The sequence below is a fragment of the Aspergillus affinis genome (assembly GCF_023601865.1).
Source record: "Aspergillus affinis strain CMG 70 chromosome Unknown NODE_18_length_386147_cov_86_015627, whole genome shotgun sequence".
Lineage (NCBI taxonomy): Eukaryota > Fungi > Ascomycota > Eurotiomycetes > Eurotiales > Aspergillaceae > Aspergillus > Aspergillus affinis.
Window position 1 is genome coordinate 300114 of NW_026515799.1, and position 26857 is coordinate 326970.

Consider the following 26857-nt stretch of genomic DNA (forward strand, 5'->3'; position numbering starts at 1 on the left):
TACTATGTGTTTTTGAGCACAAGTGCCGTACATAGAACCACTTATACATAGAACTGGGGTGCCTCTTTCTTATTATACATGAATTATACATATGGGTATCGACCACTCAGATAGCGCATTACAAGGTCTTGCGCGTAAAAGCCATATAAGCCTTCCAGGGGAGCTTCCACTCCGACCCAAGCAGCTCCGGCCGGAAGATATCAAAATCAAAACTCTCCAGCCGGTCCAGCCACAGCCTCGTGCTGACGGCGGGCATGAAGACACCAAACGCCCGATTCACCTCATCCAACGCGGTCTCGTTCTTTTGACCGCCAACCTCATAACCCGTCTCATCACCATACTGGTGTCCTTCCTCCCCCTCATGCTCAAAATCATGCCCGACATCCTGGCCCGCCCGCAGATTGCTCAGCATCCGCTGCACCGTAATCAAATGGTCGCTCGCGCGCGTGGCCACCGTAAACACGGCATCCCGTAACCCAGGGGCCTCCGCGCCCTGCCTAAACACCTCTTCCTCTTTGACCCCCGTCTGCGCCATAATGTCCAGCGGCAGCATGACAGCGCCCTGCTTTGTCCCACCACCCGTCATATTCGCGCCCGCCGAGTTCGCATGCTGGCTCTGCGGCCCCGGAAACGCCACGAGCGGCAACCCTCTCAACACAGCCGCGATACCAGCCGCCTTGCCAACATGCGAGGCGACATGGTCCGCCGTGACCGAGGTCATCGGGATAGCAGACAGCGTGAGATACATGAGTGTCGAGTAGGTGTTCTCAGCGTAGGATTCCAGCGCCGCGATATTCGGGTACGGATCGTTGGTCAGGGTTTGTTCGCGCGCGTTGATCAGCCGCGTCAGCCAGCCTTTGCTGATCCGGGCGCGGCCTTGCGTGCGGGCATGCAGGTCTGCGATGGCGGAGGCGAGCAGGATCGCGACGGGTTCTTTGGGCGGTGCGCCCGAGAGGGTTTTGGTCACTGCGTCGCGCCAGAATTGGAGACGCATGAGCCCGATCGTGTAGGAGGATGTGGTGTCGGGGATGAGCGAGAGGGAGACGTTGAGGGCGCGGAGGGCGAGGTAGAGCGTTTGCGCATTTCGGGGAATGAAGGTGCTGAGGGTATAGGAGGGTCGGTCGTATTTTCTGGAGGAAGTCGGAGAGTGTTAGTTCTGCTTTTCTCGTAAGGCAAGGAAGGATTATGTCTGGCATCCGTACGAGAGAAGATTTGTGCAGTATGTTCGAGCAGCTGCGACTTCGGCTTCAGAGGCGCCGACGACGGGTTGGCTGAATGTCGGTTGAGATCGGCTGAATTGTCGGATCTGATGTGATTGAAGTCGACGAGAACGGAGGAAAGACCGGCATATTTGCCTGTTGGTCAGGCAGAGGTCGCTGAGCAATGTCATGGTGTTTGCGGCGGACTCGAAGGACTGGGCTGGGAGGAGAGAGAGTAGACGGTTGGGGAGATATGCAAAAGCCTGTGCTGTTAGTTTGAATATCTGGAGCCCCAGGACTTGAATACACACCGATCAATAAAGCATTATATTTGCGATATGACTCGATTGAGATAAAGATCGTTGCTGTGTAATGGCCTAAGAAAGGACTCGGATTGGTAGATTTTTTTTTTCCTCCGCGAAATTGGCATGACGTCGGGCGGGCGCTTCTCTTCGCGTGTCTCGGCGCGTCTCCCGCCTCCTGCCTATTAACGATCCTTTGCGTTGCAAGGCTCTGGTCTCCTGCATCCTAAATTCACGACTCATCAACAAACGATGGGTTTCGGAGATCTTAATGACCGGCCTTTGAAGAGACGCCGCTTTTTCGTGGACGAAGAAACACCGGCTCTCGCCACAAAAGAAGTCACTGCCACTGGCACAGATACTGACGCGTCGGCTCCTCGATCCTCTCACCTGGACCAGGGCAAGAATGGTTTTTCTGTTGAGTACGAGGGACAGGTTCAATCGCCGTTAAATCAAGAAACTCTACTGAGGCCGTCGGTGCCGTTCTTTTCTAATGACCACTTCCAAATCGCCTCCGATCAAGGTGTCCGAACTCAGATCAATAGACAGGAACGAACGACCGAAGACGCGACGATTCACGACAATGGCCTGCTAGGTCAGACCAAAACTCACAGTCCGAACGATATAAATGGCGTTACGGCCCCTACACCCAACGATACGGAGGAAGCGAGGCGTCCGGGGGAGGAATCGACGGTGGAAGAGACACTCGAGCAAGGCAACGCAGATGGATTCGACACGGAAGCCTTTACGAGCATCGTCGGCGAACAACTCCCGGCGGATACCTTACGGAAAATCCGAAACGTTGCCGGTGATGATCTGGAGAGGGCCGTCAATGTCTTTTTCGACGGGTCCTGGAAAACTTCGACCTCTCGCGCAGTGAACCAAACGACTTTGACGCCTCGGGAGCGGACGACCCCCTCGCAACCTACCTCTGTTGAAAGGACCCCCACACAAGAGGCAAGGACGCCGCGTCATACGGGCCAACCTCTGGTACGGTACATCGGGGCTTTTGGCGTTGGTGCGTGGGCCACGAGGAGCGGAATGGGGCTGCTGAAGCACGGAGACAAAGTCAATATTGAGAGAGCGAGATCCCAGCCAGTCTCGAAGCGTGGTCGTGGAGGCAGGCTTATTACAAATCAGAAAGGAGATGTTTTAACCCGATTCACGAACAGTGCCGGCCAGGAGATTGGGAGGTTGCCTCGTGAGACGGCGGAATGGGTGTCGACTCTGATTGATCAGAAGGCTTGCAAGTTTGAAGGTGTTTGCGTCTATGCGCCGGATCGAGTTCGTGTCAACGATACGATCTACTTGCAATTATGGTGCTATCTCCGTATAGAGGCATTCCAGCCTTGGATCGTCGATAGCAGCCTTGACGATAACAGATCCACAACTATTTTTGAGGAGCAAGAAAGCGCGGAGGAGAAGCGTCTGCGTCTCCGTCAGGTTGCTTTGGTACATCTATTCGACGAAATAGGTCTCAACCCGACATCGATTAATGACATGACAAGAAGGCACAAGAAAGAGGGACTGCTTCGCGCTGCAGAAATTGCAGAACAATACGACAAAAACAAAAAAGAAAGCAAGTCCAACGGTAATTCGTCCGAGGAAGAAGATGCCGCAGAAATTGAGGAAGATCAGCTGGATACTCTTTATAACAAGGCCCAATTGTTCGATTTCAGCATGCCCACGGCGGAGCCACCATCCACGTTCACCATGAATCTTCGGAAATACCAAATGCAAGCGCTGCATTGGATGCTGGCAAAAGAGAGGGACAACAAGTCTGGCCGGGAGAGGTCAATGCACCCGCTGTGGGAAGAGTATGTGTGGCCGGTCAAGGATGTGGACGATAATAATCTCCCAGTCGTTGAGGGGGTTGATCATTTCTATGTCAACCCATACTCCGGCGAGCTCAGCTTGGAATTCCCGGCACAGGAACAACATTGCTTAGGCGGCATCCTGGCAGATGAAATGGGCTTGGGCAAAACCATCGAAATGATGGCTCTAGTCCATGCTCATCGCAACGTCTACCCAGATCACGCAGACAGTGCTCCTAGCTCGATCAGTGATCTTACGAGACTTCCTGTTTCTTCTAATGCTGTAGTCCCTGCTCCTTACACGACCCTTGTCGTTGCTCCCACGTCCCTGATCTCACAGTGGGAGAGCGAGGCGTTGAAGGCGTCTCAAGCCGGAACGATGAAAGTTCACTTATATTATGGCAACGACAAACTAGTGGACTTGAGATCGCTCTGCTCGGCAAATAATCCAGAAGCCCCTAACGTTATTATCACCAGTTATGGCGTTGTGCTGTCGGATTATCGGAATTTCATATCACAAATGTCTGCTCCAGCTAGTACTGGCGGCTTATTCTCTGTTGAATTTTTCCGTGTTATTCTGGATGAAGCCCACATGATCAAAAACCGATTGTCAAAGTCCGCCAGGGCATGCTATGACCTGAAAGCCGCCCATCGCTGGGTGTTGACAGGAACGCCGATCGTCAATCGTCTAGAGGATCTGTTTAGCTTGGTGCGATTTCTCAAGGTTGAGCCCTGGAACAACTTCTCGTTCTGGAAGACCTTCATCACTGTGCCATTTGAATCTAAGGACTATGTACGCGCACTTAACGTTGTCCAGAGTGTGCTCGAGCCTTTGGTGCTTCGACGTACGAAAACGATGAAAACGCCTGAAGGAGAGCCTTTGGTGCCCCTACCTCGTCGGACAATCACGGTTGAAGAGGTCCAACTCTCGGATCAGGAGCGTGAGATCTACGATTATATCTACACTCGGGCAAAGCGAACATTCAATGACAACGTGGAAGCCGGAACACTCCTGAAGTCTTTCACAACAATCTTTGCCCAGATCCTGCGCCTTCGCCAAACATGCTGCCATCCTGTACTCACCCGCAACAAAGCGATTGTTGCAGACGAGGAAGTGGCGGCAGCTGCAGCGGATGATGACAACGGACTGAAGGATGACATGGACCTGCAAGAACTGATCAACAAATTCACAACGGCAACGGAAGAAGCAGACTCCAACGAGACGCAAGACTCTTCGACCAAGTTCACGACATACGCCCTGAAGCAGATCCAAAACGAATCCAGCGGAGAGTGTCCCATTTGCTCCGAAGAACCCATGATCGAGCCCGCGGTAACCGCATGTTGGCATAGTGCATGCAAGAAGTGTCTGGAAGACTATATCCGCCATCAGACCGACAAAGGCGACTCGCCCCGATGCTTCTCCTGCAGAGCGCCAGTCAGCCACCGCGACATCTTCGAAGTCATCCGCCACCAATCCCCCAACACGACACCCACCGCCGAAACCGACATCTACAGCAGCACACCTCCAACCAGCACGCAGTCTGCGCCACGAATATCCCTCCGCCGCATCAATCCACTCTCCCCGTCCTCGCACACCTGCGCCAAAATCCACTCCCTTCTCAACCACCTCCACCGCGTCCCCTCGAACACCAAATCCGTCGTCTTCTCCCAATTCACCAGTTTCCTAGACCTCATCGCCCCCCAGCTCGACCGGGAGGGGATCCCCTACCTCCGCCTCGACGGAACCATGCCCCAAAAACAGCGCGCCCAAGTCCTCGCCCAATTCACCAAACTCGACTCCTACGACCAGGAAGACATCGAAGACGAATCCGAACCTGGCCTCACCACTCCCTTCCGCCTCAATTCCACAGTCAAGAAACCACCCGCCCCGACTCCGCGCGTCCTCCTGATCAGTCTTCGCGCCGGTGGCGTCGGTCTCAACCTCACGGCCGCGAGTAACGTCTTCATGATGGACCCGTGGTGGAGTTACGCCATCGAAGCGCAGGCGATCGACCGCGTGCACCGAATGGGCCAGTTACGGGATGTCTCGGTGACGAGATTCATTGTCAAAGACTCCATCGAGGGACGCATGTTGAGGGTCCAGGAGCGGAAAATGAACATTGCGGGATCCCTGGGACTGAGAGTCGGTGGGGATGGAGGGGAGGATGATAAGAAGAAGGATCGGATTGAGGAGTTGAAGTTGCTGTTTGAGTAGTTCGACAGTGGACTGGCTTGTTTACACATACAGACGAACGAATGTAATGGATATAATGTTCCGTTTAAGCGGGATATAGAAGGATAGATAGATGGCATGGCATGTCGATTAACAATGGCCATATACTACACCTACAGGGTGATTGATTTTCATATGATCAATTATTCAATTTCACAAAGTATCAATACACTATTAGACCATGACAAAGTCAATTGAACATGAAAAAAAAGAGCACCGAAACGGGATATAGTACACAAGAATCAACAAGAAAATCTCAACTCAAGAAACAAACAAACAAAAGGAAAGACTATAAAGACAACCCGAACTAGCTATTCAAAACACGCACACTAAACCAAACAATTCGGAATTCGGAAACAGTCGTACTCGTAATCGTCAAACAAATCCAATCGGTCAATCAATCAATCCACACATTCCTGACCCATCATCCCTCCAGGTAAAGGAAGGACAAGGGTAAGACCCCAGGCCAGGGACAGATAGACAGATTTATTTGTCCGAATGATGATCTTGATGGACCACCTTTTTGAGCTTCTCTTTCATATGGGACATGGTGTTGTGGAGACCGTTCTTGGATCCATTCTTCGAACCACTCTTCGTGGACGCCTCAGATGAGGGAGTCTTTTCGGCGGATTTAATGGCGCTGGCGTCGCCTGTAGAGTCGGATTTCTTGTGGCCTGGATGATGGGGGAAAGGAATGGGTTAGTATATTTAGTTCCATACTTCAGGAAAGAAATGGTATAATATAAGATCGGGGAAAAGGTGGGGGAGGAAGGGAGACATACTCGACTTCGACTTGCGTCGACCACTCGGGTCATCCAACTGCTTTTCGAAATCATACGGCGGCTTCGCCGAGCATTGAGGGCCCTTCAGCGCTTCCTCGCTGGCTTTGGAGGTGGCAGGAGGTCGACTCGGGACGCCAGGTGTACCGGAGATAGACAGACCAGCGGTGTTGCTGTTATTAATGTAGTCTTTTCCTTCATCGACTGAGCCGCCTTCGCCGCCTTGAGGCTTCGACTCGTACAAAGACTGTCGCTTGCTCATCTCCGCGCCGGTGTACTTGTCCTTCTGCAGACTCAGACGGCGGGTATCCTGTTCCAGGTTGGAAGTAGTAGACGGTACGGTAGCAGTTTGATCGTTGACGTTAGTGACCTTGCTAGGAGCCTTCTGAGGATCCTCGGTCTTTTCCATCTTGGTAGGAGTCTGACTGAAGGTCCTAGAACTGGTGATTGGGTTCTGAGACTTGGTGATTGGGTTCTGAGATTTCGGCTGATATTGCGGCATCCGGGATCCCCATGGCGCAGTAGCAGCAGCGGTCGAAGAAGATCCCTCCTCTTCTTCCTCCTCCTCCTCCTCCTTCTCCTTCTCCTTCTCCTCCTTCACTCCATTAATGGCAGCAGTAGTACCTGAGCCACCGGCCGTCGCCGCCGCCGGCGCCACAGAGTCTCGACCGTGACCGTTCATATCAGCCGCAACAGCGGAGGCGCGACCAGTCGTCGGAGTCGTCAGACTAGGCGGAGGAGGCTGGGTCCGCTGCTCTGGGGTCTCCATGACGCCGACGAACTTGTTCCCCGACGGTCTGGAATCCGAGCGGGAATCCAGACTCCCGTTCGTGACGGGCTTCAGATCCGGGGTTGCGTCGTCGGCGGTCGATACCAGGGCTTCGGGGACCACGGCGGTGTTTTGTTGGCTCTTTGGAGCGCCGGGTTGCTCTGTGGACGAATTGGTCGAATTAGCTTACCCTGTACTGTGCCAGACAGAGGCTTGAGGAAAGGAGGAGGGTGGGTGAGTGTGGCGGGAACGACACCAGGACTCCGTCATACACGGGGGACCAGAGCCGAACTCAATTGCATCACTCACCATCGCGGTTTCCGGCGTCGTAGGGATCCGTCAGGGTGCCTTTGCCCTGGATGCCGGAGAGAGGTTCCTCTTTGCCGTACTCTGTCCATGGCTTCTGGGACGACTGGGACAACTGGTACGAGTTGATCTCGCTCTTCAGAGTGTCTGCTGCGGTGTGCCAGGCTTTGTCGAGGGTCTCCATGATGAGGGTGACGATTCGATTGAGTTAGAGAATGGGAGACTGTCAATGTGGAATGAAGTAACCTGGGGAGTCGAGAGGCCGAAAGTAGATCTAGGAATTAAGGTAGTTATACAAAGAGTAACGTAGATGGAAGAGTACGATGTGTAATTGGAGTCAATTGCTAATGCCGAGAAAAAAATGAGCAGCTGAGGGAAGAAATTCCCATGGGTATTTAAGAGCAGCTCAGCAGCTGGGAAATTGGGTTTCTGACCCCATGGAACAAGTGAGAGAATTCGCCATTGAGACGCCGATCAGGTGGCTTTGATGTCATCGTCGTCGCGTTGACGTCACGTCACGTGGTGGGATGCGACAAGGACGGCGAGGAGTCGCAACCCGCTAATGATAGTCCAGCTATCTTCATACGTAGCAGACGGGATCATGGAGATGTCTGAAACAAGAAGCGCCGGTGGCAGATGCATTCAATGAGAGCTCTCACAAGAGGCTCGCCTGCAAAAACAAGAACACGTAGCATACAACCCATGAACCAAAAACAAAAGAAAATTCCCAACTTATCCAGAATCAATGACATATTCGTTCAATTGCCCTTCTCGGCCGCCTTTTTTCCTTCCGGATTTAGAGGCTTCTCCGGGTCGTAGCCAACGCTTTTGACGATCCCTAATCCCTTGGTTTTACCCTCGCGGAAGAGCACTCGATCCCCAGGCGCCAGAAATTCAGGACGTTGGGCGAATCGGAAGGCCACCAAAGCACGATCGCCAGTTCGAATGAAGGGGCGGTCAATGTCAATGACGGAGCAGGTCTGACTCACCGCTCCCACATGCAGCATGGCTTGATATCGGGGTTTGATAGTGGTCGCATGGGACAGGATCAAAACTATAATATCACAGTAAGCATGCATGTTTGGGTTTAAAGATGGTGTAATGAGTCGTACCTTCCGCCACAAATTCGCGGTATACCTTGGGTGGTTGGTCCAATTTCTTGAGAACAACCATGCCCTTGCGGACCTCCTTCCTACGTACACGCTTCAAGGCGAACGAGCCGGATTGGCCAGCAAAACAGGCATTGACCTGAATCCGCTTACGTTCAATTGACTTGATCGTGGTCGTTGTAAATTGTCCGAGCGAGTCGGGTCCCACGAGCACTGGATCGCCGGCATGGATCACGCCGGACTTGGCCACCCCCGACACGACCGTTCCCACGTGCGGCACGGAGAATGTATCGTTGATAAGGAACTCGAAAGGAGCATCGGGGTTGTACTGGCCACGATGCGGGAGGATATTGAGGAACGTTCGTACTAGTTCCAGATTCTCACCGGTAACGTTGGAGACCTGGAAGATGGGACAGATTCGCTGACTGACAAACTGGGTCGCCGTGTTAATGGTTTCCTCCATGTCTTTGATGAACACGGGAATCTTGCGAGCGCCCGGGGACTTGAGGATCTTATTGAGCTGAGAAAGAGTCTCCTGAAGGATCTGCGGGGGACAGATATCAATCTTGGTGACAATCACCATGACCGGGACATTCAGCGCCAATGCGATACCGAGATGCTCTTTGCTCATTCCGATCAGACCGTTATTGGCGGCAACCATCAAAAGACAGTAATTGGGGCTGCTGCTCAGCATACCAAACACCGTGGTCCTCAGATACCGCTCGTGGCCAGCCAGGTCGGTGAAAGAGATGACCTTTGCGGACCGTCTGCCGATGTCTTCCCACGATAACTTGCGGCCCTGCGAGTTACCGACAATGTCACCCCGGCTGTCGAATCCCATAATTTCCAATCCAACGGAGCTAGTCCGACCACTTTCAATTTCGTGCTTATGACGGAATAGGTTGACTCGAGCCTTGCCGCGACCATCGTCCAGGTTCCCCTTTACGAGGACTCCCAGCATGGTACTTTTGCCGGCATCCACATTTCCCACCACTGCAACCCGAATTTCGGCCATCTCTTCAACGCTATCCGCAGGCTGTCGGATGAGGACCTTGCCCCAAGCCCCTTTTATCCGCTCGTTATGCATGTGGGACTCGCCGGGGCCTCCGACATTGTAGGTCATTAGGATGCGACAATGCGCGGGAAGGGTGTCGGTTGCCTCCTGTAGACGCCGCAAAGCCGTGTTCCAATGCTCCAGGTCGAACGCCATCGATTCTCCGCCATCTTCGAGGCCCAAGTCAAATATCGTCTCGCCATGGCCCTCGTCAATGCGGTTTTGGACCAGGCTAGCTAAGGTCTGCAGACTGTCCTCTGGCTGGTCACCTGTACCCAGCAGAAGGTCTTTCAGCTTGAACGATTTCGGCGCATCGGACAACCCTAGTTGATCGAGGATCTCTAGTTCGGCGTGTTCTTCGTGGGCGCGGGATACACTAGCAGTGGAGTAGCCGCTGTCACTGGGCGGTACGGTGGCAGACCGATTTGATTGCTGCTTGTCGGCATATTCTGCAAACTCACTGAGCGCCTGTACGATTTGACGAGGAGTTAGCACTGAGGATGATGAAGGGGTGATGGCGGAGTGTAGAGAGGTGGTTTACAATCTCGCCTCTTCGCCGCTCCTCCAGCGAAAGTTTTGGTCCACCGGGAGCCATAATGATAGGTTACGATATCCAAAAAGAGCGAATGGGATAAGAATGTCGAGAGAGAGAGAGAGGGGGAGAGAGAAAACTAAAAATATAAGATATGGTTTGGGATATACTATACGGTCGGGGGGTTGAGCAAAAGCCGCCGCTGGCGCATTTAGATTCGTATTCGAGTGATCATAATTCCACTCTGACGGTTGAGAGGAAGGCGCTGAGACGGAAGGAGCCCGTACAGACAATTTGGGATTGCAAAGGCAAGTGGAATGGAAGAGGATGGAACAGAATAGCAGATGGGACGGAGAGCGAGAGAAGGGGGCAGGCAACCGGATGGGGCTGGTCGGGGAAAGGTGCGCTTTATCGATAACCGCCCCAGTGGTTGAGTCATAGCCAACTGATGGCTACCAGAGCACAGTGAATCATGGGGCTGTGTCATATTGATCTTGGATCAATTAATATGAAGACTTCTCCGCTAGACTAATGGAAAGCTACAGAACAGGACGCTGATGACTGGTGTCGCGGTGGGTTCATCTCTGGTGGCACAAGTCGCCCAGGCCAATTTCTCATGTCATGCCATCCCAGCCCGGAATCTCTTTTCATATAACTCTACCCAGGGAACTAAGCTCCGGAGACAATTCATGACGCAACTAAAACCTTCTCCCGATATTCTGTAGTCATCGCCTAATTTCATGGTCTCATATTCATGATCCACCGTGTGTAGGAGAGTCAATAGTCTCCCGTTCTTGTCCCAGTGTTCCTCCCATGAATTATTCCATTATTCTCTCTGTATTATCCGATCGATCGAGTCGAGTCTCGTAGACTTCCATGTTGTTCTAATGTCGCGCTCATGCTTGCGGCGAAATCAGGACAACGGAGTCTCCTATGCGAGGGAACAGACTGTTAGCTGGCCAGATCTTCCAAATTAACCGGGTGTCTGCTCTATCGCATTCAGCGTACCTCGCACGAAAAGCATTTCTTCCTGTTTCTTGGTAGTCTAGAAGGGGAGATCCGTTAGCTCATCGCCAGATAATTTCCAAGCTGTCCATCAGAGGCGGACAGAGCGAGAGATTAAAAGCGAAAGGAAAGATGGCAATCACATACGCGGATGGTCTCCTCCCCGTTCTCATCCTCCTCTACCACATAGACGGTTTCCTCGACATCTCCCAGGACCACATTGCAGTGGCTGTCGTAGGCCTATGACGGGAAACATCAAAGTCAGCAAGATCGGCAAGCGCGTACAAGTCGGGGGCCAGCTTTGTCTGGGAAGAAGAACGCACATGCAGACGACCCTTCAGTTCGCGATCCCCACGTAGCTTCACAAAGACAATCTCATCGAGCGACAGGCGCACCAGATCCAAGGGTTCGGAGACGGAGGCAGCGCCGGTGTCTTCGGTGTCGGCCATGACGAACAGGCAGGCGGGGTGAGGGAAAGAGAGAACAAAGCGAGCCGACCGAGGGTTTAATGCAGGCGAAATGAGGAGAAGGACAGGGATCTGGTCGCCAAGCCCCCGCAAAGCCCAATCAAATATAACTGGTGACGCTTCTCCTCGTTGTGTTTCGTGTGCAGAACTGGTGCAGTTCTTTGCTTTGGTTTTTGGTTCTGTCTGTCGGACCTAGCACGAGTTGAGTCGCGGTGATGCGGAGGTTTGCACGAGCGAGCCAGAGATTTGGCTCTCAGGTCCAGTGCGCTCACTATCCAGGCTCCACTCCACTGATAACATCCGCCCGAGATTCCACCCGGTGGAGGCAGCTGAGCTCCTCTTCCTCCCCTGCCTTTGCTGAGCGGTCCTACATTCCTAACCATGTTCACGAACATACTTCGCACGGAAACGCAGCCAATTTCCCCGCCTTTCTAGATTCGCCCTCTACAGGTGATGTGGAAAATGAAACAATCGGCCTGCCCAATGACAGACAGCATGTACAGGCGCTTAGCAGGGGAGCAGTCAAGGAATTCTGGGCCATCGTTCGAGATGGACAGCCAGATCAAGTGATGAGTGTACTGCTCAATCCGCGCTTCGACCCAATCATTGCGACCATGACGCCGAGCAGGTTTGCTGAGGTTTTCTGCTTGCTCTCGCCCACCTACTTTATCCTGCCATTCCGTAAGATCCATCGACCGCTGCATCCGACCACCATGCACGTCCACGGGTACAAGAGGCTCGAGGTGATTTTCGAGGAATTCGCCAACAACGTTATGACTGTTGCTGAGACTCGACTACGGACGGGCCACCAACTCGGGCTGGCTGAGTACACTCATCTTCTCAGATGTGCGAGTTCCATGGGAGATGCTGTCATGGCCGAGCATGTCTGGGAGAGCATGAAAGCAGACGATATTCGCCCTGACGTTACCTGCTACAACCATCTCATGGCATCTAAGTCCTGGAACTCGACCTACACTGGCCGGGAGAGTTATCGGCTGCGAATCACCAAGCACATCTACCGCAAACGAGGGTATGAGTATCCTAACCCGGGGTGGACGGGCTTTGGTACCAAAGCTCGAAGTGTGCGAAAAGATGTGACCAGCATCCTGAACGAAATGATTGGAGAAGGGTTCCAGGCTGACGAGAACACCTTCATCCAGGTGATGGTATCGTCTTCCCGCGTGGGGTCTATCACCGGAATCATAAGGCTTCTCAAGGCCATCTGGAATGTTGACGTGGATGCGTTGCTGGACCCAGAAAACCACCCCAAGCTAAAACCCGTCACTCCCTTTCCGCGCTCATCCCCTTGTTATCCGACGAAAAATCTACTACATGCTGTGGCCCATGCTTTTGGCACGTCAAGTAACATGCTTGCCGCGCTGCGGACCATTGACCACCTCTCCGAATCATACAATATTGCGGTTCCGGAGGGGGTCTGGCTAGAACTGACGGAGCGGGCCTTTGTGCTCTCGCGACAACGTTTTGGACCCGACCTTCCGGGGAAAGACCGGGGCCAGCTGTATTTCAATTTTATATTCGAATTGTATGAGACTATGACTTCGAAACCATACAACGTTCGGCCCACGGCCCACGTTCATCAAATGATGGCTAAGACGGCGTGGGATCAACGCAATTGGCCCCGATACAAGGAGCACATGGAGGGGGCGTACAACGTCTTAGCGGAAACAAGACGCAAGCAGAGAATAGCGCGCACCAAAGTCATGGGCTATCTGACCAATAGCAAGACCTCGCAAGGGCCCAAGAACCCTCGTGGGCAGGTGAATCTCTCGCGATTCAAATCACGGCCCTTCGCCAACGCTGTGTACGAGTATGACCTACTGCGGCTACGCGCTGCCCAGGCCAACATGATCGTCAGGCGACTCGCCCGACTCCTCCTCATCCAAAAGCACTGGGAAATCCCCGGAGAACCCGAGTACACCTGGGAGCGACGTCTCCTCCCGCAAGCCCTCGAGGAGTGGCAGGATTTCCTCCCCGACAAAATCCACTACGATACGTCCGGCGGAACGGTCAACAGAAAAGGATTCACCAACTGGCGATTTCGACGGTTCACCGGATTTTACAAAATCCCTATTCGCCGCCCGACCCCGACAAACGGGCTCAAACGAGAGGTTCACCCCGATGATATCGATGACGACGCCTTCTGGGCCAATCTGCTGGAAAGACGACCGTATTACAAGTCCAAACCCGGCCTCCAAACCGAACCTCTGGCTCGTCTCTTTTCTGGGGTCGTTGAACGAAGCACCGTCTCGCACCCGCCACCACACGACCCTTTCACTTACGAAACCTTGGCAGACTGCGAGAATTATGAGGATCTCAAACAATTCTACCGAGAGCATGATTTCACTCACAAACCGGCTAGGAACTTGGGGGAGGAAATCGAAAAAGAACGGGAATCCGAGGATCCTGCCGATACCGCGATTAAGGGCTTCGGTTTCTCTGATGCTTGAATCTGGTTGTCGTATTTGCTTTGACGTGTGTTTAGGTCTATCCTGGTTTTTGTTTATTTTCTAGCGCTTGATCCCTTAGCCTTTCTTTTGTTCATGAGTTTATGTTTTCTTCATTTTTAGCAAATGTTTTGTCTTCGGAAGTGCGATCTTTCTGATGTCTGGGAACGTCTTATCAGATACACTTGTTCGTGGTGGTCACCTGGAGTGGATTGCCAGTTTAATGGTTTTAGCTACTCCGTCTGTCCCAAGTTACATGCTAACATGAGCCAACGTATTCTCAAATAAATGGTGTGAATGATCAGTTTATGTTAGCTACCTTATGGGACATTATGTAGACGTTTTAGATGCCTGTAACGTTCTACCAATTATTTCGCATCCCTCCATGGCCATTCTGGGTATGCAACACCAGTCATTCATGATCGTTCTTAACCACCGCGGTGGCCACCTCGCAACTTACAACTTCTACCCTGTACAAGGATATACAAGGATCAAAACTATCCATGGATCACTATCATACATACATACAGAGGTACATACATCCAACCCCTTTCCCCCAGTCAGACCACAAAACCAAAATCAAATATTCTCCCTCTGCAAATCATTAACAGCCATATACCTCCCAAAGGTAATCCATCCCCACCGAAACCAAACCATCTGACTCTTATGAGCCTTCACCATCGCCGACTGCGCCGTCATCCACTCATTCACCGAGCTCACAAACAGCAACCGCGACGGGTTCTCCCCCCCAGATCCAGATCCAGCTTTACCTTTAGAAAAGCTCGAGACCAGCGACGAAACCGCCCCCCGCGCCATCGTGATCGGCGCATCCAAGACACCGATATACTTCCGCAGCAGACTCGTCGTGTGCAGGGTATACAGCGACACAGGGCACGAGTAACCCGATTTATCCTTCATCAAGGTGCGCAGGAAATACAACGCTCCGTGGTACAGCGAGCGATGGTTCGGGTGGTTACTGATGCCGCGCTGATCAAAGGTGAGGATCACGTCGATGGTGGCGGAGGGAGAGTCATCGTTGGTCTTGGCGTGGGATTTGGATTTGGAATCTCTCTTGCGTGCGGCGCCGGCGGCAGTGCCGGCGAGCAGATCCGGCGCAAAGGCAGAGGCCAGGAGATCCGATACATCGGAGTCGGACCAGATGGTTGACATGCTATCGGGGAAACGGGCAGGGTCGTCGACGACGTAGACATCTGATTCGTTGCGGAGGCCGAGCTGCAGGGCGCTTTGCTGGAGCTCTTTCTTGCGAATGTGGCCGAGTCCGTCGGCGTCTCCTGTTTATTCATTGTTATTATTGGATTTTTGGCCGCCGATTAGTGTAATTAGAGGTGTTCATTGTCTCGTCGGTCCACGATTCCTGTTCTTTCGATTTCTTTTCCCTTCGGTGGCGAGCACGCGCATGCGGGGAGATGGGTCAGGACGCATACGTACCGGTACTAAGACACAAGATCTTAAGATGATTACCAAGCTCCGGCTTCGTGAGCGCCAGCACGGTAGGCGCGAAGAACATCGCCTCGTCGTCCGGGTGCGCAATAAGCAAACATATCCTCTGGTTATAGAGACGCGGGAAATTGCGCGCAAACGGGGACGACGAGGTTGAGGACATGGTCCAGAAGAGGAAGACCGCGGCAATGGCGACTCCTAAGGAGATCAAAGATGACGACATGGTGGATCTAATCAATCAATCAATCGACCAAATTAATGATATAATCAATATTGTTATTTTTTCAATCCTCGTCTTGGATTCGAGAGACCCTTGCTAGCGAGGGATGAATTAGATGGATCGAAATGCTCGGTGGATCGGAGCATCAACTCGAGGTCAATTAGGTAGGTATCAAATCAGATAGTGGAGCGCATCCGACATTCTTCCACGGGGCCACCACTTCGATCGCTTGTGTTTTGGATAGTCAATTGGATTCTTGGTTTGAGCTGCCTCCAGCTGATTCTAGACGTCGTCTCGTCTGCAAGCACCGCAAGACACGGTGGCAGGACGGAAAGTGAAGCTCCAATTGACGATCCGGGGCTGCGGTCTTTATCACCACGTGATCCGATAAGCATCGGCATATCGTCAGCCTCGGCAAAATTGGACCTTTTCAATAACGCCAGTATATTTACTCATTGGAGGAAGAATTGGAGAGAGGGTGGTAATAGAATTCCAAGACAGCTTTCTGTTAATGACAACTATTTGTCTTCGACATTGCGTGCCGTATTACTGCTTTGGTTCTAGCTAGATATGAGGGGGGGGGGGGAATACAGGAAGAGAAACTAGATTTTTACATCTAGTGATTGATTTAAATAAAATAGAAGAAAACAAAATCAGTCACTTTCTATCATTCCGGTGGTCCTACCGTTATTGACAATTTCTGGTGATTAGAAACGATTCCCCAGCCATCGAGAGATGAGAAAATCATGAATTGATTCATAGTTCGGACATCTTTCCACATTGGATGACAGAATCCCGGACCATCTCAAAGGAATCGCGGGGTTGAATATCTAACCATGGGCAGTGTCCAACAATGATGAGAGACCGACATGGAAACGAATCTCGGAGTACTCTTGGCACTCAATTGACTAAATTGAATGGCATGCTTAATAACGTTTGGGATTCTATATAATGCGAACCAAAACACCTTGACCGGTCGTGCTGAACACTGGCTCATTCGAGGGTATAGGGCTCACAGAGCAACACACCTATCAACCAACATACGAAGCCCTCCATAGCAAGAATTATATTCCGAAATTATACCATTAACAGTCACATCGGAGCATAAACTGTACTCCGTAGATACTGTATGTCCATATTTACTACCTACTTAGAATTAGGGCTATGAAAAATGAACTGGACCACCAATCCAAAAGTGAAATCCCATCCATCACCCCCCCATCGGCATCCATGGACCGAATTTTCCAAACCCCATGGGAAATATCCTTTTCCCGCCCGGCCTTTCATTCCCTGATTTTTTTTTTTTAAACCACACAACTACGGAGTATTTTCCTGCTCCTTCTCAGTACATCAGACACCTAATAATGCCAAGAGAGTTCGATACCCCATCTGTCGAAATAATCGCTCATCGTCCAATTTCCATTCCCCGCCAAGGTTGCCCTATTAGGTAAGACTTACCTGTGGCCCCGAAAAAAAATATGACACGCGCGAAAGGAATAAAATACAAGGAAGGGCAGCGGGCATGGATGGATGACTGATCACTGACCAACTTAACGCTGGGCCAGACTTTCGTACGGTGTAGATCAACGGGGATGAAGGTCCATTCGATCTCACCCTGCACGGCGATACCTGAATGAGGGAGGTGGTATTTGTATTATTCTTAGGAAGTTTCTACATTCGGAGTACTACTACAAACTACTCCGTATGGATGTATTCTGTAGTAGTAGAAATTCTTCGGAACTCGCCGATGTCTATATTAACAGACCAACCAGAGAGGAGGGTACCGTCGGAGTGGGCATTCGATTAATTCGAATGATCAAGAAAATTTTTGGTGTTTGAGGCGCTACTGCTAGTTCCAGGGTAACCAAGAGGGGCGTCATAGCGATGGAGTTGCGCTAGGCCGAACCGTCGCCTGGAAAATCCGGGAATCCTCCGTCGGGACGATGGCGTGCCACCGACAGAGTGACTAAGTGACTAACACAGGAGGAAATTATTGTCTAACACATTTTTCTGGTGGGGTTTTTTTTGTTATTTTGTTTCTGTATTTGTTTTCTACTCCTCTGTACTTTCCCGCGGAAAGGTCCGATGGAGATGAATGGGAAATTGGAATGGAACGTGAATTGAGTTATTCGCTAACCCACAAGTCGCGCAATCGGAGATTTCTTCTGTGGGTGCATTCGCCAGCAAGCTGTCGTGTAAATCTGCATGCGATGGGGACCGAGAGGCCCATGCTCCATACATGCATATCCAGGACTTGATGTGGTTCATGCTGTACCTGTGTGCTACAGCCTATTGCTCTGTAGGGTAGGGAGCTGTCGCACGGAGTTCTACAGGGGCTGAATTAGGCAGGTGAGAGTCTTATTGGCAGTAGAGATCCCTGCAGGTGGAGAGAAACAGGTTCGGTGAGCGTGATAATCCTAAATGCCTCAATTGAATCGCCCATTTGGATACCGAAATCAGTCGACGTGATCTCGATAACCTACCTTGTTGGCTTGCTAAGCCGCTCCGTAGAGTGTGAGCCACATCGAAGCCCCAGACCGGGCCGGTCACGACTCAGGAGCCAGGACCGACCTACGGTGTACTGCGTAGAACCCACGAGGAAGCCATGCCGAAAGAGGAAGTTGGCACGTTGATACTCGCCCTCAACAAGGTACCGTGAGCTACTGCCGTTGTTTGGACCAGACAGATGAAGCCACCAAGAATGATCGGTGTGGCAGGTCGACAGTACCTGACTGGATCAGCCGGATTGAGGATGATAAACTGGGCAGGAAATCCCATCCAATGGGAAAATTCCGCGGAAGAAACCGTGCGCCTCGATGCAGGTGGTGGTGGTACAGGGCGATCAGTCGGAACCCTGAACGACTAGACCGCATCGCACCCGATGATTCTGGCATGATCGAGTCGGCCAACCGGGGAGACAGTCGACAGATTCTCGTGCCGAAACCCTCCAGGAGTCGGGACGGACAAAGTTTCCTTGACAGATCTTCAAGGCGCAGGAGGTACCTCAGAGTCAGGCCTAAGCATCGTCGCCAGGGCAGGGCGCTTCCAATGGGCGACGAGGGCGACGATTCTGTTAGGTAATGGGGATGGTGCGGGTGAACGGCGATTCGTCCCGGGAGATGATTTCCCTGTAACTCACAGGGCGCACAGGTCAGACAGAGAATGTGTCTAGAACAGGGCCGGGTGGGTTTCGGTCGGTTTGTTGTCGTCGTCCTTTCTTCACGTACTTCCTAGGGATCAACCGATATTTCGATCCATTCCTTCGTTATTCAACGTCCTGGCTTCAACTGCTCTGGCATCCCCGGACGTCGCAGCCAACGGCATCATATCCGAGACGGTCCTATGATGCAATGCCCCGCGGATGCTCGATTCCCTGCAGTGCGGGGAACTGAGCGAAGTGATCGCCAAAAATATAGATTGCCCAGAAATGTTCCTTCTAGGATGCAGCTTGGTCCTGTCCGAAAGGGGTAATTGTGAGGAGAGAACCGCGACAGGATCACATAATCCCGCTGTACTGCGTAGGTCTCTCCGTATGGATTTACCACAATAGCATAGTCGGTCCATATTGGAGGATTGAGAATTGACTCATGGGGCCTTTTCGGGTCCTCTTTCGAATGCGGTCGTTTTTTGTTCTGCCCTTTTTTGTTTTCTGTTTCCCGTTGACCCCTCTATGCGGTGGAACCCAGGGTGAATTGCAACCATACAAGTCAACGGGTGATAAAAATTCTGTAAAAGGATTCTGAATTTTCCAGGCCCATTGCCCAAAGCGAACGGGTGGCCTCCGGTTCGGACGGGTCTAGCGTCGCCTCCCAAATGCGGTCTGCCCCTCCTCATCACCAAAGAGGAAAGGCGGCATCACGCATCCAGAGGATCTCCAACTAGCGCGGGTCCGTACGTTACGGACACTGTGTGGTATATGGTACACCCGCGTATCGGGGCTGGTCACCGTTGGTAAGTGGTAACTTCTGCTTGCGCCAGACCGCCTTACCGCCTTAGGACCGTCGGACCTTGAGGGCAGCGAATGACGCCACGTGATGGTTTGATGACGGCAGCTGACCTACTCGAATCAGCAAAGAACGCGCCGGCCCCCTTTCACCAAGCAAAATGCAAGGCCCGCGGGGAACTCGACCATGCTCGTTGTGTCGGCTAGTTGTGACTCGTGGCTAGCTCCGGATAATGCGTGCCGGGTTGGCTCTGATCCCCCCAGACAAGACAAGAACGCCGGTGTTCATCGCCGTAGCGCGCTACGCAGCTGGCAAGGGGTCAATGACAATCAATCAGTCGTCGATTGAAACCGCCATGGGTCTCTCTCCTGTCGTCGTGGCAGCTCCTGAGTTTCTAAGTATGGAACTGACCAATCACGGTGGACCCTGAGGAACATTGTACACAGTTTCAGTCCGTCTAGAACCTGACTCAGCCCGCCGGTTCCTTGGTTACGTCGGTCAAAGAACATTGCAACTTCCGTTTACAATTTGAGAAGCGGATCGAATGATTGCGTCTCAAAGAGGGAGTCAATGGACAGTGGACAGCCGTTGTGACGACCTCCACAATCATGCCCCAGGTCCAAGTCACCACTTTGCGCATACGGGGATCCACAAGCGAGGGGTGTGTCCAATTTGTCCAAAGGAACGCCATCCAGGTTTAGGTAGGGCTCAGATGGTCTCGGGACGCATGGCATCTAGGGAACGGACCCGGGAAACACCAGTCGTGAGTCATGGCGCACGGGCTTTTCGCCGATGCAGAATGGCGCGTCATGTGTTGGAGGGAAACTCTGCTAAACTAAGACGATATTGCGATCATCCTTCTGAGATGTTGTCAAATGATGCAAAGATCTTAGGTTTGTAGACCATCCATGCGAGCGTGCAGTAGATGACTAGGTGTACGCGGTAGGAATTGGAATGGCGGAGAAGAGAGAGGCGGTTTGATCAGCCACTGCCAGCGAAGGCGGTACCTGACCAAATACCACCTCAATCGGATCACCAGGGAGCTGTCTGTCGATCTCACATGTTTGATGAAAGGCAATCGCATCATTTTGGACCGAATTCATCGGCCGTCGATTTCGTCGGGAACACACTCAGATCATTGACAAGGTTTACCCTCAAGCGAGTAAAGACTCGGGAGATCCAATCACACTATTGTCCGAAAGGCTGTTGTCATTGTTGTTTCAAAGCGTTGCGTGATCTGCGTGACGAATTCTGGAATCTAGAATATCCCACGCTTACTGTGTACTACTCCGTACTCTGAGCCCATCCATCGACCACATTCCATAATTCTGATGGCAAGATTAAATAAACCTCCCAGGGAGAAGAAAACCGCGAACCCGATGATGTAATGATGGCTAAGTTTAGCCAGAATAGCGGACGAACACGCAAGCTCGTTGGCTCATGATGAGAGAAGGCGGATGTCAGAATCGTCTCAAATCTCCTCGGGGGGGGATTCTAGCCCGCCAAGACTGGCCGACCGACTCCCATTTGACACCTCGGGGGGCGGTGACTTTATTGTCACGTACGGAAAGGCGTACGGTAAGTCCCAGCGTGACGCTTTTTCTGCCGGGTTCCACTTTGGCAGTGTGACGGAGACCGGACAGTGGCCAGACCAGCGAAGAAAATGGTAAGGTATCTGTTACACGGTGGGAACCTCCTAGAAACTGGGACCTTGGAAAAAAAATTTTAATTATTATTATTTTAGTTTTTTAGTTTTTTATTTTTTTTCCCGAAAAAAAAAAAACCTTTTTTTTTGTCCGCTGGAGGGTCTTGTATGGAGTATATATTCTGGTTTTTCTGGAGCTAATAAAGAAAAGCTTGTTCAAAGTCATTCAAAGGCAGCTGCTCGACCACTTTCTTCTTTCTTCTTTCTGTCTCTTCTTTGTTTCTTTGGTATTTGTATTTTGGTTCGGTAGAGTATAGAAACACTCCGCCATCTACCTTCTATATCTTCTTCACCTCGCTCCTCTCTCCCTCCAATCCATGCCTCTATAGTTTCATCTCAACTGTACTCTCTCAAGACCTGTTCCGTACAGGTCATATCCGATTCCAGCCAACCGTCGAATTCTTAAGCCAGAGGATTATGTTTTGGATTGTTTCCTTGGAAACTCAACTACTGCAGCACCGCACTGAATCCTGAAGCACGATCATCCTCGCCTTGACAGACCCCTAAACCCCGGAACCACCACCAACTAAGAATTTACCAAGAACCTGTCGATAGACGTCGAGATCTATCTATCCACGAAATATTTTCATCAAGCATTTTTTTTCCTTGCTAGGCACGGAGTCGTTGGACATCCTTGACTTCAGACACCATGCCTGGCCGACTTCTCCCCAGCTTCGTGCGCCACCACTCCCACCACCACCCTTCCTCCATCTCCTCCCGCTCCAACTCCAACTCGTCGTCTACCTCGTCCGTCAATGAAATCCCCCACCCGGCCGTGGGCGCGAAGAAACCTACTGTGACAGCCCACCCCGAGAGGGCACGTTCTCCGGAACGTCGCCTATCCTTCGCCATGGATCAGCTGGATCACCTCATCCATCCGCACAGGGACCACAGCAAGGAGAAGAAGCGTGGAAGCCGACGCGCCTCTCGCTCCAAGGAGCGCCATGCCGCTGAGCTTGTCTCGGGCTCGTCCGCGAAACTGGATGTGACCGTCGAGTCTCCTCCCCTTGTCTGCTACGGAACCCCGGCAAATTCGACAGGCGCCCTGTTCTCGGGTCGCCTGAAGATCGCTGTGACGGAACGAGCAGAGCAGATCTTCCTGGACAAGTTTGACATGCGTTTGATGACTAAAATCACTACGAAGAAGCCGGTGTCGAGGGAGTGCTCTAGCTGTTCCTCTCGAACTGACGAGCTGACTCACTGGAATTTCCTGACGGAGCCTTTGAACTTGAAGAGCGGTGATCATGAATTTCCATTCAGCTACCTGTTCCCCGGCAACTCGCCTGCATCCTGCAACGGTTCTCTGGGAAAGATCGAATACTTCCTGTCCGCACACGCTCACAACGTCAATGGTGAGGAGTACAACTTCGAGATGCCGCTGCACATCAAACGTGCCATCCTTCCCGGAAACGACAAGTCCTCCATTCGTATCTTCCCTCCAACCAACCTGACCGGCCGAATCGTTCTCCCCTCCGTCGTCCACCCCATCGGCACATTCCCCGTCCAGATGACTCTCAGCGGAGTTGTCGACAAGGGCGACGAGACCCAGACCCGCTGGCGTTTGCGCAAGATGATGTGGCGGATTGAGGAACATCAGAAGATCGTTTCCACAGCTTGCTCCAAACACGCACACAAGATTGGAGGTGAGGGAAAGGGCGTTCTCCACCAAGAGACCCGCATCATCGGCCACAACGAAGAAAAGGAGGGCTGGAAGACCGATTTCGACACCGCTGGCGGCGAAATCAGCATGCAGTTCGAGGCCAACATCAACCCCACTTGCAACCCGGTCTGCGATCTCGAAGCGGCCGGTGGATTGGAAGCCAAGCATAACCTCGTCATCGAGTTGATCGTTGCCGAGGAATTCTGCCCCAACCGCAACACCAGACTCATCACGCCTACGGGTGCTGCACGGGTGCTCCGCATGCAATTCCACTTGCACGTCACCGAACGAAGCGGACTCGGCATCAGCTGGGACGAAGAGATGCCCCCTGTCTACGAGGACGTACCCGCCAGTCCTCCCGGATACACGATGCTCGACGGTAGCAGCATGATGGAGGACTACAACGGGTCGCCACTTGCGCTTCCTGAATACGAGGACCTAGAGCGCATGGACTCTCTTCGTTTGGACAGCGATTCCACTCACTCGTCCCTTCGGGGACGATCCCGTCTAACGAACGATGATCTGACCACGGAGCCAATGGAGCTCGGAAGCCGAGCCCGAGCCCCATCTGTTAGCTCCCAAGCGTCCGAATAACTTCTGACTCATTCGGATTCGAATACCCCGACAAACCCACATCCACACACAGACTCTCTCTCTCCACTTTAACATTTTCATTTTCATTTTCACCTCATGACATTACGAATAAATCTGATGAACGGAACGACTTCAACAACCCGAACTCCAAACCAAGACTGCTTGCTTTCTTTCCACCACTGCTTGCAATTACATCTAATAACGGAACCGTCTGCCTTTTATCTTCTCTTTTTCCCTTTGTTCGCTACCTAAACGACACGAGTCATGTATTCCCATCTCCGGAGAAATCGGGATAAAAAAAAAGTTGCTGCTGATTCTTTCCCTTTTTGTTTTTTTGTTTATTCTCTTGCAATGATACCCATCATATCTGTCCGGGGCTGCGTTCACTTCTTTTTTTGCTTCTGATTATCTATTATATCTTTTTGTTTGTTATAATTGCGCATACCCCGTGATGGCAGTGTTCAAGACACATCTGGACAGTACTTTAATGAAATTTATATCTTAATTAACAGATTTAAACTGTAATCTTTTTTTCTCTTGTAATCTGATCGTAGATCTTGGGTAGATCGGGGTAGATCTCGAGTGTGTGTGCTCTGGGGCGGGGTATGGGGTAGTTTGCTATGAGTCACCGGTGATGACTCGGTGAATATTAGGAATTGATGTTATAAAGACCGAATGGTTGTATATCGGCAAGCACGATATGTACTAGTAGTCATTTGAAAAGCTATATATATTTATAAATCTTAACTTCGTGTATATCTATAAATGTGCTAGACAACTAGCTAGTTGCCACAAGCCGTAATAACTACTCACTCGCTTCAGAGAAGTAGGTAGACAGACCACATGAAATGCAAATAGGACAGACCAAACCGTTCATCCATACATCCAGTAGATCAAACCATCTAATTCTCCTTCTGAGGGGCATGCTCCACCTGCTCCACGGCCTCGTGGTGAGCTTCTACTTCCAGTCCTTTCTCGTTAAGATCGTTGCTGAGCATGCCGAGGGCTCTGCCGCCGAAGAGGAGATCGATTTCTTCGAGTGATTTTTGCTTGGTCTCTTTGAACCAGATGAAGATGACCGGGATGGTGATGAAGACGTCTAGTTGGGTTGGGTTGGTTGTTAGTGGATGGATCTCAGGTTTGCGTGTATGTATGCGGGGCTTGGATGGGATGGTTGTGTAAGGCTATCGGAGGCATATGAGGGGGAGAAGGAGAACGTACTAAAAGCCGCAAAAATAAAATAAAACTTCCAGCCCATCTTGTCCAGCGCGATCGGAGACACCTGACTCCAAATGGTACTAACGACCCAATTACCGATGCCCGTAGCGAAAGCGTTTCCCTTGCCACGAATCTGCATAGGCATGACCTCAGACATGTAGACCCAGCTAATGGAGCCGAACGACGCCGAGAAAATACAGGTGACGCAGAACAGGAAGAAGACGCCGCCGATGCTGTAGCCGGTTCTGGTGCCGTCGAGGTTCTGCGAGTTGAGGGCTGCTTCGCAGACGAGGGCGACGGTGATGGCGGAGGCGCCGAAGAGAAGGGGCTTCTTACGGCCGACGCGATCGAGGAAGAAGGTGATGAAGATCAGGTTGGCGAGGGGCCCGACGACGTTGTAGATGCCTGTTACGAGCGTGGCGCGGTTGCCGGTGATTCCTAGGTTCTCGTACCTTGGGTTGAGGGTTAGATTTTGGGTGGTGATTGTGAGGGCATGAGGGACGTCGGGGACGTACATGATATTCTGGTAGTAGTTGATGACATTGATACCTGTCATTTGAGTGAAGGTTTGAACCAAAGTGCCTTGGCTATAAATAATTGTCAGTACTTGAGATAAGGAATTTGGGAATAAGTAGGACCTGGACGTACAGCAGTCGTGTCCGCCATTGCGGCACCCGGAACATAACCAGCCATCCGGGCGCGGTGAATTCTCTCTCTGCGTCGATAGTGGCTTTGATTTCCGTAAACTCGGTCTGGATCCAGTCTTCGTTGGTGCCGTCGTAATGAAGTCTCTTCAACACGCGAAGGGCTTCCTCATCTTGTCTCTTTTCTATCAAATGACGCGGAGATTCTGGCAGCCAAAACAACCCAACGAAGAGCATAAGCGCAGGCAGTCCTTGGAATGCCAGCGGGAATCTCCACTGGACGCTATTACTATCCGGGGCGTGGAGAGATCCATAGCCGATCCATCTGTTGGTTCCCGAAAATTAGCAGCAACCCCATATGTCAGACCACACTTAATGTCGGGGGAAACGTACGTGCTAACGATAAATCCCACGCCAATCATCTGCTGTGCCAGACCAACAATCCTGTTTTTATCCGTCATCAGTCTCTCGATCGCGGCTAAGGTATCTTGCATCCGGGGCTCAAAAACTCACAGGCCTCGCGTTTTGGGATGCGCACACTCAGCCTGGTAAACAGGAACAGACATGCTGAGGGTGCCAACGGCCCAGCCGGCCACGATGCGACCCACCAGGATCATGGCCAATTGCATGGCAGCGCATTGCAGGATAGCGCCTATGGTGGCCAGCAAGGCGCCGATTTGGATGGTCGCTTTTCTTCCAAAACGATCGATTGTCAGACCGGCCGTCAGGGCTCCGATAGCGGCTGTTCGCATCGTACCATATTAGTGGTGGACTTATGAAACCAACGCGTTCCATGTATGGCATCTAGAGCGAAACTCACCTCCACCAGAAAAGGTACTGTTAATTGCTCCGATGATTGAGGATGTTTTTGTCGTGTTGAAGAAGTCGAGGAAGTTGGGCGACGCAATGACATCGGTCATGACACCTATAGTCAATGAATAAACACGCTCCAAAGAAGATGTCTGTCCGAACTCCGAAGTCACCGAATCGCAATGAGGTAAAACTTACCGGAGTCATAACCAAACAAGAAACTACCGGTGGCAGCAAAGCATGCCACTCCGATCGTGTAGAGTTTGCCCATCTTTGCTTGACAGACACGCAGACAGACACAACCAATTGCTCTCCTAACGCCATCTCGTCGCGCAGCGACAGTGGGGAATCTCCTCCTTTTAACAGAAAATATCCCCGGCGGCCACTGGGAAATTCGGATCGGGATGGCCAGACGCAAAGACGGTTGCCCACCCCATGGAGAGAGCCCCGGATACGACCTAATATCCCCAGTCCCCACACCACCGGTCTAGTCGATCCTGGCACAGGCCTGACAGGCTAAATGGCCGGTTCGCCTCCTCCTGATATTGGACCATCAAATTACTGAAA

At 51.8% G+C, this 26857-nt stretch overlaps 8 protein-coding genes across 8 annotated transcripts; 3 read left to right on the forward strand and 5 right to left on the reverse strand.

Moving 5' to 3' along the window:
* Nucleotides 1–118: 118 nt before the first annotated feature.
* KD926_003635 (uncharacterized protein) lies at nt 119–1390 on the reverse strand (the record flags this gene model as incomplete). The annotated part of the gene is made up of 2 exons (XM_053097649.1): nt 119–1130; nt 1203–1390. The coding sequence occupies 2 exons, from the start codon at nt 1388–1390 to the stop codon at nt 119–121; spliced, it is 1200 nt and encodes a 399-aa protein (XP_052958465.1).
* Nucleotides 1391–1753: 363 nt separating this feature from the next.
* On the forward strand, nt 1754–5530 carry KD926_003636 (DEAD/DEAH box helicase; the record flags this gene model as incomplete). The annotated part of the gene is made up of 1 exon (XM_053097650.1): nt 1754–5530. The coding sequence occupies one exon, from the start codon at nt 1754–1756 to the stop codon at nt 5528–5530; it is 3777 nt and encodes a 1258-aa protein (XP_052958466.1).
* A 504-nt stretch (nt 5531–6034) lies between these two features.
* KD926_003637 (uncharacterized protein) lies at nt 6035–7586 on the reverse strand (the record flags this gene model as incomplete). The annotated part of the gene is made up of 3 exons (XM_053097652.1): nt 6035–6222; nt 6331–7257; nt 7406–7586. The coding sequence occupies 3 exons, from the start codon at nt 7584–7586 to the stop codon at nt 6035–6037; spliced, it is 1296 nt and encodes a 431-aa protein (XP_052958467.1).
* Nucleotides 7587–8160: 574 nt separating this feature from the next.
* KD926_003638 (putative GTP binding protein (GTPBP1)) lies at nt 8161–11551 on the reverse strand (the record flags this gene model as incomplete). The annotated part of the gene is made up of 4 exons (XM_053097653.1): nt 8161–8456; nt 8515–10033; nt 11250–11342; nt 11426–11551. 4 exons carry the CDS (start codon nt 11549–11551, stop codon nt 8161–8163), a joined length of 2034 nt encoding a protein of 677 aa, XP_052958468.1.
* Nucleotides 11552–11784: 233 nt separating this feature from the next.
* On the forward strand, nt 11785–14037 carry KD926_003639 (uncharacterized protein; the record flags this gene model as incomplete). Its single annotated transcript, XM_053097654.1, has 1 exon — nt 11785–14037. The coding sequence occupies one exon, from the start codon at nt 11785–11787 to the stop codon at nt 14035–14037; it is 2253 nt and encodes a 750-aa protein (XP_052958469.1).
* A 576-nt stretch (nt 14038–14613) lies between these two features.
* On the reverse strand, nt 14614–15718 carry KD926_003640 (PIG-L family deacetylase; the record flags this gene model as incomplete). Its single annotated transcript, XM_053097655.1, has 2 exons — nt 14614–15326; nt 15484–15718. 2 exons carry the CDS (start codon nt 15716–15718, stop codon nt 14614–14616), a joined length of 948 nt encoding a protein of 315 aa, XP_052958470.1.
* A 6295-nt stretch (nt 15719–22013) lies between these two features.
* Nucleotides 22014–23618, forward strand: KD926_003641 (alpha-arrestin; the record flags this gene model as incomplete). The annotated part of the gene is made up of 1 exon (XM_053097656.1): nt 22014–23618. The coding sequence occupies one exon, from the start codon at nt 22014–22016 to the stop codon at nt 23616–23618; it is 1605 nt and encodes a 534-aa protein (XP_052958471.1).
* Nucleotides 23619–24520: 902 nt separating this feature from the next.
* On the reverse strand, nt 24521–26561 carry KD926_003642 (sugar porter family MFS transporter; the record flags this gene model as incomplete). The annotated part of the gene is made up of 7 exons (XM_053097657.1): nt 24521–24717; nt 24840–25423; nt 25485–25805; nt 25874–25924; nt 25994–26222; nt 26301–26405; nt 26489–26561. 7 exons carry the CDS (start codon nt 26559–26561, stop codon nt 24521–24523), a joined length of 1560 nt encoding a protein of 519 aa, XP_052958472.1.
* Nucleotides 26562–26857: the final 296 nt, after the last annotated feature.